The sequence below is a fragment of the Prinia subflava genome, chromosome 29, assembly GCF_021018805.1.
Source record: "Prinia subflava isolate CZ2003 ecotype Zambia chromosome 29, Cam_Psub_1.2, whole genome shotgun sequence".
Classification (NCBI taxonomy): Eukaryota; Metazoa; Chordata; class Aves; order Passeriformes; family Cisticolidae; genus Prinia; species Prinia subflava.
In genome coordinates this window covers 1,906,212-1,918,790 of record NC_086275.1, presented here as the reverse complement: position 1 = coordinate 1,918,790, position 12,579 = coordinate 1,906,212, and the positions used below count along the sequence as shown (strand labels likewise).

At 61.9% G+C, this 12,579-nt stretch overlaps 1 protein-coding gene across 1 annotated transcript; it reads right to left on the bottom strand.

Moving 5' to 3' along the window:
- Window positions 1-9,696: 9,696 nt before the first annotated feature.
- Window positions 9,697-12,333, bottom strand: ZNF703 (zinc finger protein 703). The gene is made up of 2 exons (XM_063419995.1): window positions 12,069-12,333; window positions 9,697-11,584 (listed from the first exon to the last, which is right to left on the bottom strand). The coding sequence occupies exons 1-2, from the start codon at window positions 12,279-12,281 to the stop codon at window positions 10,208-10,210; spliced, it is 1,590 nt and encodes a 529-aa protein (XP_063276065.1). The 5' UTR covers window positions 12,282-12,333; the 3' UTR covers window positions 9,697-10,207.
- Window positions 12,334-12,579: the final 246 nt, after the last annotated feature.

Sequence of the window (12,579 nt, the reverse complement as noted above, 5' to 3'; positions counted from 1 at the left end):
GAGGGGAAATCCCTGGAAGGAGCTTGGAGGCTGCAGGGTGCTTAGCTGGGCCCTTTCCTGCTGGGAAGGGAAGGGAAGGGAAGGGAAGGGAAGGGAAGGGAAGGGAAGGGAAGGGAAGGGAAGGGAAGGGAAGGGAAGGGAAGGGAAGGGAAGGGAAGGGAAGGGAAGGGAAGGGAAGGGAAGGGAAGGGAAGGGAAGGGAAGGGAAGGGAAGGGGGGCTGTGTGGGGAGAACACTTCCCGAATTCTGTCCATCGAATGTTATTTGCCGATTACGGGGCAGAATTGTGTTCGAGTCTGTCCGGGCTCGTTCTGTGTCAGCTCTAACAATGCAGCACTTGGCAGCCCAGGCAGCTCTGTGGCGTGGGCCATTAATCATCCCCTGACAGTCAGAGCTGGGAGGGAGGAACCGCTCACACGTGGTCGTGGTGCCCCCTCCCCACGGCCAGCAGGGCAGGGGGGGCTTCCTCTGCCTTGGGCCCACCCAAACCCATGAGCTGAGGCTCCTGGATCTGCATCCCCTTGGGAGGGGTGTGAGGGGCAGGCGGAGAGTGGGGAGACATTCCTGCCCTCGCCATGGGGCAGGCGAGCTCCAGGGAACAGCCCCGCTGGGAGGAGGCTGTTGGGAAAGCTTACAGCACGTGCCATTCCCAGCCTTTTCCTCTCCATCGCCATCCCCTCGCTCTGTGAGCCCTGGGCAGGAGCTGGGGTCTGTCCTGGGGGAGGTGATCCCGGTGGGAGCCAGTTCCTGGCACAGGAGGGGAGCTCTCCCCGAGGCTTCTCTCCGCGCCCCTCGTCGTCCCGCAGGCGCCAGCCCCGTGGCCGGGTGCCAGCGTGCCAGGTCATCCCCCAGTAAATAAAGGAGCAATGTGTTTCCAGCCCCCCAATGCTGTTTTCTAAAGGGAAATGATTAATGGTGCTTGGAAACCACAATTCATCCCGGGAAAGAAAGTAGATTTACCCAAAACATGCGTGAGAATTAGTGCTGGGATCGGCTCCTGGGGCGGAGGGGGGAAGCTAATGGCAAACAGAGCCTGTCTGTGTGCAGGGGGAGGGAATAGCCCGCCAAAAATGTGGGCTGGAGGAGCTGGGATGGAGCTGGGACAGGAGGGGGAGAGTGCCCATCAGAGCCAGGTCCCCTCCCCAGCTGGAATCCTCAGTCACTCCTTCCCTGACCTGCAGTGAGATGGTCACAATGGAGAAAGGAATTCTCCTCCCATGTGTGTCCCAACAGCACAGCAAGGACGGATGGTGCTGATAGGACTGATACTCATCATTTCCAGAAGTCCAAGAAATACTTGGGAGAAGCAGGAGTTGCACCAGAACCCATGAAGCTCCAGCCTGTAAACGCCAAATGCTTCAAAACATCTGTTTTAGGCTCAGTGAACGATCTCACCTTGCTCCTGCTGGTGGGATCCACTGGGGTAACTGGGCTGGGCTGGGCTGCACCACAGCAGCATGGAGCCATCCAGGTGCTTCATCCCTGGGGAGCAGGAAACCTCAGAGAAGGGAAAAACAGAGTTTTCCTCTGTGAGGGTGGGAGAGAGGCGGCCGTGACAGCCTCGGCCTGGATCGTGGTCCTGCTGGGATGTGGGAGCTGCAGCATCACCCTGCTGAGTTTCCACGTTCATGGAAAAGGTTTTCAGGCACAAATCCTGACCTGGTTCAAAGCTGCCGTGCTCTTCTCTGCCCGGGAGAGCTGCAGGGAGGGGAGCAGGAGCAGGTGACCTGAATTTATCACCTGATCCCAGACATAACCCCAAGATCCTCACCTTAACTCAGCTCTGGATCGAGGCAGCAGCTGCCCCACGCAGGTCCCGTCACATCAGTGGTGTGGAGGAGCTCGGACAGGGCTCTAGGAGAGAGATTTATTTGTGGGATTCCAGGAAGGGCTGGGGAAGCCTCGGCGAGGTGCTGAAGCCCAGGTCAGGAGTCATCCCTGGTTCGGTGATGTATTTAGAGCGGGATAATGTAAGCGACAGGAGAGAAAAAATAAAAAATCCGTGGAGGAGGTGCAGATCCATCCCCTTGGCTGGGAGTTACTGATGATCCGAGCCAGGGAACAGATAGTTGGATTTCCCTTATTTCTCCCTTCAAATAAATCACAGCTCCAGAGGCCTTTAAACTCTGCAACATGATCTGTTCCAATAAGGAAGGGAATGAAAGGCTGAGTCTCTCTGGAAGCCTTCAGAGCCATAAATCTCCTATGTACAAACAAAGACCAGATTTCCAAGTGCATTTATTTTATTGTATTGTTTTAACAGAAAAATCAAACTGCAATAAACTCCGTCCCTCATTAGCTGTCTCCATATCCAGGCCAAATGTTGCTAACGAATAAAATCAGGACAAAGGAATGTGGATGTGGGTCCAAGGCCTGGCCGGGCGCTGACCCCCCGAGAGGCATTTCCCTCTGAGCCTCACAGAGGTGTGGGATGAGGGGAGCCAAGGGGGTGGTTCCTGCATTGCCCATTGCTGCCGGTTTGCTGGGGTTGTCACCCCAAATCCAGCACCCCTGCCAGGACCTGGCATCCCTGCCGGGCCCCCACCACAGCAGCTGGAGTTTACTTTAAGGTTTCCTGCTTCAGTTTGCTGCGGTCCCTGATGTGCCCCCCAAGGGGGCAGTTTGGGTGGGCGCTCCCCAGGCTCCGTGAGACCCCCCCAGCTGCCCACGTGAAGGGGCTGCAGAATTGGGGCTGAACTCATCAAGCACAGGGTCAAACCCCAAACTTGCAGTCGGGCAGTTCTGGAGCTGTTGGTCATTAATCATCTGCTGACAGTCCCGAAGGGTCCGGCTCCTCTGAGAGCGGCTCTGGGGACACAGAGAGCTCAGGGACAGGGACGTGGCTGGCACTGGTGGTGGTATGGAGGGCACAGTCCCCAGTGACCCCACGGAGCATCCAGCGGGTTTTCCCAAGCCCCCCAAACCCACCCCAGGGGACACCCGTGGAGGGAGCAGGGATGTCACATGCCAAACACAGCATCTCCTGTGACTTGGTCTGATCCAGGGAAAAGGCGAAAATCAATCCCAAGCAGCCCGGGGAGGAACAAGGAGCCTGTCTGCAGGATTTATGGCACTGAGCTGGAGAGCCCAGAGCAGCGCCCGCGCCGCGCGGGTCCCGCCTCAGCCCACGGAGAAATTCCTGACTTATTGAATCACATTTGTCATCCCTAAATACATATGCAGGCCCGTGTTTCTGAATCCATAAACATCTTTAACTAACTCTGCTCAGCGAGGCCTCTTTCAGCAGTAATTTATATTTAACTTTTTCCATATGCAGGGCCTGTCGCGTTGGTGTCATTTCCGGGAAGGCCAGGGGGGCGCGGGGGGAGCGCGGCGTGTCTTGGCCCGCTGGAGCAGCCCAGCTGCTGGCACGGCGCGAGAAATCCACCCGGCAGAGCCAGTGCTCATTAATCATTTGAACTACTAAACTGCCAGCTCCTTTCAAGATCTTTCAAGAAGTGTTTTCACCCAAAATAGAGTTGAAAACGCGCCGGGCCCTACTTTCAGAGTCTCATCCATCTGGCCATTATGGGGAGTGTCAGGCGGCTCTGACAGACAAGGCTGCTCTGTTCGAGGGGCCCTGGCCCCACAACCTGTCATATCGCGGGGCTGATGGCATCTGACAGCTCCGTTTGTACCTCCCTGCGAGATGAAAGGGCTGCTCCGGCGGCGGGAGAAGGGCACGGGATGAGCAGGGGCAGCCCGGGGTGCCAGCAGCATCCCTGGCACGGCGCTGGCCCCACGGACAGAACACCCCTGTCCCCAGAGCCCATCGCAGCCCTGGGGTTTGTGGCAATCTGGGCTGTGATCAAAGGCTGGGGGGCTGTGCCCACTGCCCAGCCTTGGCTGTGCCCACTGCCCACCCCTGGCTGTGCCCACTGCCCAGCCTTGGCTGTGCCCACTGCCCACCCCTGGCTGTGGTGCTGAGCTGTCTCCGTGCCCTGCTGGCACAGAGCACCCCAGAGACGCCAGCCCTGCCCTCTCATGTCCCCCGAGCTCACCTGCAGCATGTGGGTGCTGTGCACACCCCTGGTGCTCAGAGCCAGCCCCAAACCCAGCAGGACAGACCCAGCGCCCTGAGGGCTTCCCCCATGGCCAGGAGGGCTCAGGGTCTGCCACACACCAGGACATCCCAAAAGCAGGTGAGAGCTGCTGGATCCTGGTGCTCCCCTCAGGGTGTTCCTTAGGCAGGAACCCCCCAGTGCTGCAGGATTTCTGCACCAGCACAGCAACTTGGAAAAGTTTGGGAATTACCGAGGCAGCAATGGGGACACAGCACATCTCTGCAGCCACAGGAACGGGCACCCAGCCAGCCCCATCCGTCCCAGTTGTTCCCAACACAAAACCCAACCAGAGTCCCAGAGACTGTGGGAACCTCACAAGGAAGGAAGGGCTTTTGGCTCCGTTTCCATTTTGCCCAGAACACGGCTCCTCTCACCTCCGAGGGGGACTGTCCATCCTCCAAGCCCTTTGGATTGTGCAGGGAACAGGAACAAAACCCCACAAAGGCAACGCTGCTCCAGCAGAAACAAGGAGTCCCTTTCGTAGGAGCTCTGCCCAGAGGACCAGGACTCCTGGCCTCGATGCCATCCTCAGTGATGAGCAGCCCCATCCTTCTCATGGAGAGAGAAAAATACAGCAAATCTTTTGGGTGCTCCACTCTCCCCTCTCCTCCTGCCAGGAAGTGCAGAAAAGACAGTGAGGGTTCAGCAGGAAAGATCTTTAACAGTCTCCATCTCTCTCCTGTCCTCTCTCAGAGCCCCCAGCCACCCCTCCTGCAGGAGCTGCTCACGCAGAGGTGGCACTGGGACCTCAGGCTCCCACTGGTCCCATCTTCTTTGGTGCAGCAGCATCTCCCTCTCCCACGGATGCTCCAGTGGAGATGCAGGGGCTGCTGTGGTGGGCACCAGCACAGCCCTGAGTGCTGCTGGGGAGCCACCCTTTGGAGCTGTGGGGGACACCAAAAAGGCCATTTCGCTTCTCTGTTCCACTGAGGTGTCTGCAAGAAAGGTCTTTCAAGCCCCAGAAGCCACCAGATGCCCAGGATGCTGCATCCTTCATCTCCTTCCAAATTTTTCCAGGCCAGGAAGGGTGACCCATGAATTTGGGGACCAGAAGGTGTTGGAAAGGGTCACGTTGCAGCCTGCACAGCATCCAGCTCTGCTCAGCCCATCGGGGCCAGCTCTGATAGCACAAGGTCAGCATTCCACTGTCACCTTTGGCAAAGGCACCTCCCCTGTGGGTCACATCCTCCTGTCCTGTCTCCTGCACCACGCTGGAAGGTGGGATGAAGTCATGGCAAAGCTGCTCCCAGAGAATTCCATGATTCCTTCAGAAATCACAATGGTCTGTGCAAATCTTTGTTGCTGTGACTCGAGCTACAGGAGCCTGCCCTGTACACGGAGCTGTCAGCTGAGCGCCCTCCCCTGCTGGTGGGGTTCAGCTGAAATGTTTGTGTGTAAGGAGCATCTTCAGTTATTTACCACAACAAACAGAGGTAACTGTGACCTGGGCCTGCAGGATTGAGCAGAATCACAGCCACCCTCCGGTGTCAGCCCGTGCGAGGGAACAGCCCCAGCCCCAGGGTTTGTCACCTGCCAGGGGTCCTGTGCTGGACTGTCACGCTGATCAGACACTGCAGAAGAGGGAAACCATGGCCAGGGGTCACACTGGCCACTTCCCGTGGGGTCACTGGTGCCCAGCCAAGGCCGGGTGTCCTGGTGTGGCGAGGAAGATGTCAGCACATTGCTGTCCAAGCTGGAACCGGAGTTGCTGGAGGATTTGCACCACACACCAATCCAGGGCCAGGGCAGAGGCAGCAGCAGCTCTTCAGCCATTATCCAGAGCCAGAGGAAAGTCCACTCCCATTCATGGCATTCCTGGCCACTGCAGAGTCCCCGGTGCTTGCCCACACTCTTCTGCCTTTGGTGCCTTGAGGTCTCTGCCCTGCTCCACTCACCTCGTCCATGTCTCTTGTCACTTGTGCTGTCCCACTGCTGGCAGCGGCTGGAGGTGAAGCCCACACAGGGCAGGGAGGGGCTCTGGTGGGGCTGTGCTCACGGTGCCAACCCAGGGACACCCCAGTGGTGTCACACCCCGTGTCACCGCCGGCTGCTCCAGCTGCTCCTCCTGCACAGCTCCAGCTCGCAGCCCTGCACAGGACCTCTGCTGCCATCTCCAAGCATGGCTCTGTCCCTCCAGGTCTGCTCTCTGCTCATGCAGCACAAAGTGTGCCCCAAAGCAAACCCCTGACCCGAGGCTGGGCACAGGGATGCTGCTGGGGGGACTGGAGGTGTCCACGCCACTCTGGCTTTGAGGACAAACAGAGCCCGTGTTCTCCGTGGCTTCCACCAGTGCTCACGTGGAAAGAAAAGCTGCTTTATGCAGCTGAGGAACTCCTCATCCACCCACCATGGCTCTGCTCTGGCCCAGGCCTCTGCATCCCGACCTGACCCCTGGGCAGGCTCCAGCCCTCGAGGACGCCGTGCTCCGCTCCGGACTCTGAAACGCCTTGTACGTCTGCGGGCAGCCACCTCTGCATCACCTAAAAGACATCGGGGATTTTTTTGCAGGAGAGGAAGGAAAACAACAAGAAAAAATGGGGCCTGGCTCTTTCATTCACGTATTTATTGGGCGGACAGCGTGGCTGTGGTCAGCTGGGCTTCGGGCTTTACAGACGGGGATATTTATAAGGCACGCGGAGCGGCTCGGCGTGTGCGTCCAAGTCATTCCTTCCCCGGCACAGGGGATAATGTTGCCTTTGTTCGGCTGCCTCCGGCACAGCCGAGCGTGCCGTGCCGCCCGGCCGGGCCCCTCGCCGTGCCCCGGCAGCCCCGGCGCAGCCCCGCTCCTTCCACTCGCACCGCAGCCCCGGCAACTGCCACGATAAATCAATAGGAAAGGAGAGGCTGCCAGTTAGACTAAACAAGTGCATTTGCAAGGATTGCTAACCCTCATTAATCACTCTGACAGTCCTAAAAACACATTTCCCCTTTAATGACTGTATTTGGATAATCGGAGCCTTTTCCTTGTGGCGCGGGGTGAGTGACGGTGGGCGCGACTCCGGTGAGCGCCGGCACCGGGGTCACCGGCGAGGCACGAGCTGTGGTCCCCGGCAGCTCCGGGTGAGCTGGGGAAGGTGCTGCCGTGCCACGGGGACAGGAGCCACCAGCACAGCCCCAACACCGCTGTCCCCACCTCTGACACCCACCGATGTCCTCCCAGCCCCAGCTGGATTGGAAAAGGTCTTTTTCTGTCTCTCCGTGTTCCCTTTAGGTGACTTTTGCCTCCTGGAGAGGTTTGAAACCTTGCACATTTTTCTGTATAAATGATGCAACACATTAATGCACAGCACATTATGAAAATGGTAATTCAAACCCATACAACTCTAAATTAAGCCATACATTATCCGACCCACTCAGCCATATATTTTGCAGAAAGACAGGATTGAATCAAATCAAACCGAAACTGTGGAGTGCAGGTTGTTAGACAGAATGATTAATAAAGTGCATCCCAGTGCTCTTATTATAAAATGAATTCCGCAATAACCTGGGCATACATTACACAGGGAATTATTTAATATATTGGCAACACAACTGTTCCCCAGCAGCTCCAGCCCAAGTGCTGCTGCTATCAGATGATACTCGCAGTGTTTACATGGTCTGGCCCTGCTGCTGCAGTCCTTAGGCAGGGGAAAAATATTCCTCAGGGAAGCTCCTGCACAGCAGGATGCATCCAAGCAGCATCCAGCCCTACCGTGGGTGAAGGAAGGCGCAGGGGCTCGCTTTGGAGCGGGGACGAGAGGGGATGGGGCTTTGCTGCACGGAGGGACGCTCCCAGCAGCTCTGGGAGAAGGCGCTGGCAGGGTGAGGGCTGTGCAGCCCCATGCCCTGTGCCCTGGCTGCCCCATGGCAGGGATGTGGCACGGCCCCGACAGCCGGAGCGGCTGCGCTGGGTGTGCTGATTCTGGCACTGGGCTACCGCGGCTCTGCGGCATCGTCCTCCCTCCCCGTGGCACGGGGTGCCCTGCCATGGCCAGGGACGGGCACAGTGGGACAGAATTCCAGTGCAGGAGCCTGTGACAGGCCCCAGCCACAGCCAGGATTTATGATGGGCACTGGCAGTGCCCGAGCGAGGCCGACACCGCGTGGCATCACTGGTGGGAGCGGGGGCCGTGTCCAGGGAGAAGCTCCTGAGGGACAGGGGGTCTGGATACCTCCCATGCCACTGGGGAGCATGCACTGGAGCTGCACTGGAGCTGCTCTGCCCACCGCCCACGGCACCCTGCTCCACGGCCGGCACTGGCTGCCGGAGGGCTCAGCATCCGCAGGGACACCGGAGACACCGGCGTGGCTGCACCAGCCTGGGCCTGGCACCCCCTTCCTGCTGTGCCCACAGGACGGAGCAAACACCCGCAGCAAAGCCCCCCTGTGCCAGCCCCAGCCCTGCAAAACCCGGCTCTCATCCACCAAACATCCCACCTGGCAGAAGCAACGCCACCACGGCCACAACCAGACCCCGGCCACGTCCGCACAGGGCAAGGGGCACCACAGAGCCCCAGGAACAGCCCTGGGGAGCTCGGAAAGGAGCCAGACTGGCCCTCGGACCACCAACCTCTCTCCCAGTGCCACAGGAAACCCCGGCTGGGCCCTCCCACCGGCCGCACACCCGCAGCCACGCTCGAGGCACAGGCAGGGAAATAAAAATCCCTTCGGCAAAAGCAGTCCCTGCTCTCAGCGCATTATTTTTCAGCTCAAAGGACACAAAGGAATTTAAACACAGGGCATAAAGCAATATCGAGAAGGCAATTAACAGGGATTAATTGCATGACTCACTGAAATGCAACAGGAGCGAGACAGAAAAAAAAAAAAAGTGGTGTGGGGCAATGGGTCATGCAGGGTTTCAAGGGGGAACCGGGGCTTGGCTGGGGGTCCCAGTGCTGGACTAAAAGCACCTTCCTTGGGGCATGGAGCAGGCAGAGCCCCCTGCCCGGCTGAGCCTCCCAACACGGCAGGGACGGAGCCAGACCATGTCAGAGCCATCCATCACCTCCTCCGGGAACAGCGACTGAACGGGAGCAGTCAGGACGCCACCAGCTCCCGGCCGCCCTCACACCGAGATCCGGGACCCGCTTCCACCACAATCCCACCCTTAAAACGCCACCCCCGGGAGGGGGTAACCACCCGCTCCCCGCAGCGACCCGGGGCACCGCTCTGATCCCGCTCAAACGCCTTCTCGAACCTTCCCCCCGCCGCCACGCGCGGGGACACCGGGGACACGGACACGCGGGGAGGGGACAGGGGCGCGGAGCCCGCGGGGCCGCGCCAGGAGCGCACCCGGGGCGGCGGTGCCGGTGCCGGTCCCGCGGGGCTCCGGGCCGGGCCCGCCGCCGCCGCCACCACTAGATGGTGCTGGGACCCCGCGGCCCCCGCCGGACCCCCGGGCAGGGACGAGACGAGACCAGAGCGTGGGTACAACCAAGAGGCGTTTATTAACAAAATCAGACTTACCGGGGCTCGTCCGCCCGCCCGGGGCCGCCGGTCCTGCCGCTGCACCCGCCGCTCCTCCGGCCCCCCGCCCCGGGATGGGGGGGGACACGCGGGGTCCTGCAGCCCCCGGCGGGGCACGGCCGCGGGGGAGTACGGCCTGGGGTGATCATCACCCGGCCGGGTCCACAGCCCCCCCGGCCCCGGACACAGCGCAAAAAAAGAAAAAAAAAAAAAAAAAGAAAAAAAATTGAAAAGAAAAAAAAAATTGAAAACGCCGAAGATTAAAAATAAGAAAAAATTACCGAAAAAATTACCAAAAAAATTACATCTGCAAGTTACAAATGCAGATAACAGAATCCCAGAGCAACGAACGCAGAAGGGGAGCAGGAAAATGCTTTTTTTTTTTTTTTTTTTCTTTTTCATGTGTGGCAGGAGTCATGCAAGAATTTCTCAGGGGAGAAATTAAGAAGGGGAAGAAAAAAAATTCAAAAGAAACAGAAGGGGAAAATCAAAGCCCCACACCTGCAAAGTAAAGAGGGAATTTTTTTTTCATTTTTTCGGGTTTTTTTTTTTTTTTTTTTTTTGTTTGGACACAGACTTTTGCATACCATTGATTCATTGGTGTATAATGCACTTATATTCCCAGCTTTAAGCTAACATACAGTAATAAATACAGAGTCCAAGGAGGGCGCGGGGGCTGGGGCTGGGCCGGCCGGGGCGTTACTGATATCCCAAGGCGGAGGCTGACGTGAGTCTTTGGCCGTAGAGCGCGTACGGGGAGTAGTAAGGTCCGGCGGCCGGCAAGGAGGGCACGGGCAGGGCGCCGGCCGTGGGCAAGTGGCTCTTGCCGTAGGGGTGGTACCTGTTTAGTCCCAAAGTGTGTGGGCTCCTCAAGGAGAGCGAGGCCGGTAACGAGCTGGGGCTGCCGGGGGCGGCGGGCGGGAGGTGCAGGTGGCAGGAGGCCGCGGAGCCCAGCCCGGAGGTAGGGTAACCCGCCAAGAGTTTCTCGGCCCCCGGCAGGGCCGTGTGGGTCCGTAGGTGGGTGAGCAGCTCCTCCGAGGTGGCAAACCTCTTGTCGCAGGGTCCGCTGGCAGACACCCAGTTGCATATGTGGGGCAGGGGGTCGTTCTGCAGCATGAAGCCGTAGGTGTAGAGGGGGTGGCCGGGCAGGCTGGGGGTGCCGCCGGAGGAGAGCGTGGTGTGCACCGAGTGCAGGGGGTGCGTGGGGTACACCAGGGGGTATCCGCTCTTGAGGCTGCCGGGGTCGTGCACGCAGCTGGAGCAGTTGCTGGAGCCCAGGTGCGAGGCGCTGTGGTAGCTCAGGCAGTACGGGTCCCGGCATAATCCCTGCATGAAGGAGGGCGGCGAGGCCCCGGTGAGCGGGCTGGAGCTGGGCGGTTTGCCCGGCAGCCCCAGCGCCCCCGGCAGCTGGCTGCCCACCAGCCCCGGCTTGGTGGGGTCCAGCCCGGGCACGAACTGGGACGGGTAGCCGGCGTAGGCGCCGACGATGGAGCCGTGGTAGCCGATGCTGGAGGGCGGCAGGGGGAAGACGGAGTGGCCCGGCTTGTACGGCGAGACGGGGGCCACATGGCCGGCGGGCGGCAGCGCGGGGGGCTCCGACTTGCGGCCCGAGGGGGGCTCTCCGTGCGCCCCGGGCTCCACCACCCCGCGCCCCAGCGCCCCGCCCGTCCCCTCGGGGCTGGGCTTGCCGCTCTCGGGCTCCTTCTTCTCCTCGGCGCCCTTGGAGTCGGGGTGCTGCGGCGAGGCCCCGCGGGAGCCGCCGGGCGAGGCGGCGGCGTGCGGGGGGAACGGCGGGCACGCGGCGCTGGGCACCCGAAAGCCGGCCTTGTCCGCGCCGCCCTCCTTGCGCGGCTCCCCGGCGCCCTTCGAGTACGGCTTGAAGCTCGACTTGTCCTCGGCGGGCGCGTCCCCGCTGCCCGGCGGCTTCAGCGCGGCGGGGCGGGCGGACGGCTCCTTCTCGGCGGCGGGCGCGGCGGCGGCCACGGCGTTCAGCTTGGAGGAGGGCGGCGGGTCGGGCTTCCCGATCTGCGAGCAGGTCTGGGCCAGCAGCGCCAGCGGGCTCTTCTTGGCGTCCAGCTGCGGGCGGAGCGGAGCCGGTCAGGGGGATCCCGACGGCGCCCCCGCACCGGCCTCCCCCCACCCTGAAACCGCGGGGCCGGGCCCGGCGCGGAGCCAGGGCGCGGGGATGGGGGGGACGGGCGGGGGACGCGCCCGGCCGGGGAGAAGAGGGACCGGGAGGGGTGGGGGGAGCGGGGCTGCGGCGGCGGGGGAGGGAAAGAACGGGGAACGGAGACGCGGGGCTGGGAAGAGCTCGGCCGGGAGAACCGGGAGAGCGCCGGGCTGGGAAGAGCCCGGCCGGGAGAACCGGGAGAGCGCCGCGCTGGGAAGAGCCCGGCCGGGAGAACCGGGAGAGCGCCGCGCTGGGAAGAGCCCGGCCGGGAAGACCGGGAGTGCCGGCCGGGAATGCCGGGAGAGCACCGGGCTGGGAAGAGCCCGGCCGGGAGGACGCGGAGCGCGGGTCCGGGGGTCCGAGCCGCGGTCGGGGGCGGCGGGCACTGACCTCGATGGGGCTGACGGGCGTGGAGGAGAGCGGCTGGAGGTACTCGGGGTGCAGGAGGTGGCCGCCGTGGGCGCTGAGCATCTTCAGGACGCGGATGGGCAGCCGGCTGGCCTGGCGCAGCGGGTCGGCGGGGGGCGGCCGGGGCGACGGGGCGGCCGCGGCTCCGCGGCTCGGCGGGGTCCTCGGCCGGGGCCCGCCGGGAGCGCCGCTCATTTGGGGCGGGGGAAAGGGGGGGGTGCCCGGGCTCCGCGGGGCCGGGCCGGGCCGGGCGGGCGGCGGAGCGGCGGCGGCGGCGGCCCCGGCGAGACGAAGCCCTTCCCCGGCCCCACCGACACGTCAAATAGCCCCGATGGCGGCCGCGCTCCGAGGGGGCCGGCGCCGCGCACCAATCCGCGCCCGGCCGGGCCCCCGGGGCGGGGAGAGCCGCCGGTGGGGGGGGCGAGCCGCCGCCGCTCCGCCGCCACCGCCCCGCGCCGCCGCGCGGGGGAGAGCCCGGCACCGGCACCCGGAG

Excerpts from the sequence above, each read along its gene's own strand:
- ZNF703 (XM_063419995.1), bottom strand. The coding sequence starts at position 12,281 with ATGAGCGGCGCTCCCGGCGGGCCCCGGCCGAGGACCCCGCCGAGCCGC. Across the intron at positions 11,585-12,068 it reads CGCCCGTCAGCCCCATCGAG|CTGGACGCCAAGAAGAGCCC; the intron begins GTCAGTGCCCGC and ends CTCCGCCCGCAG.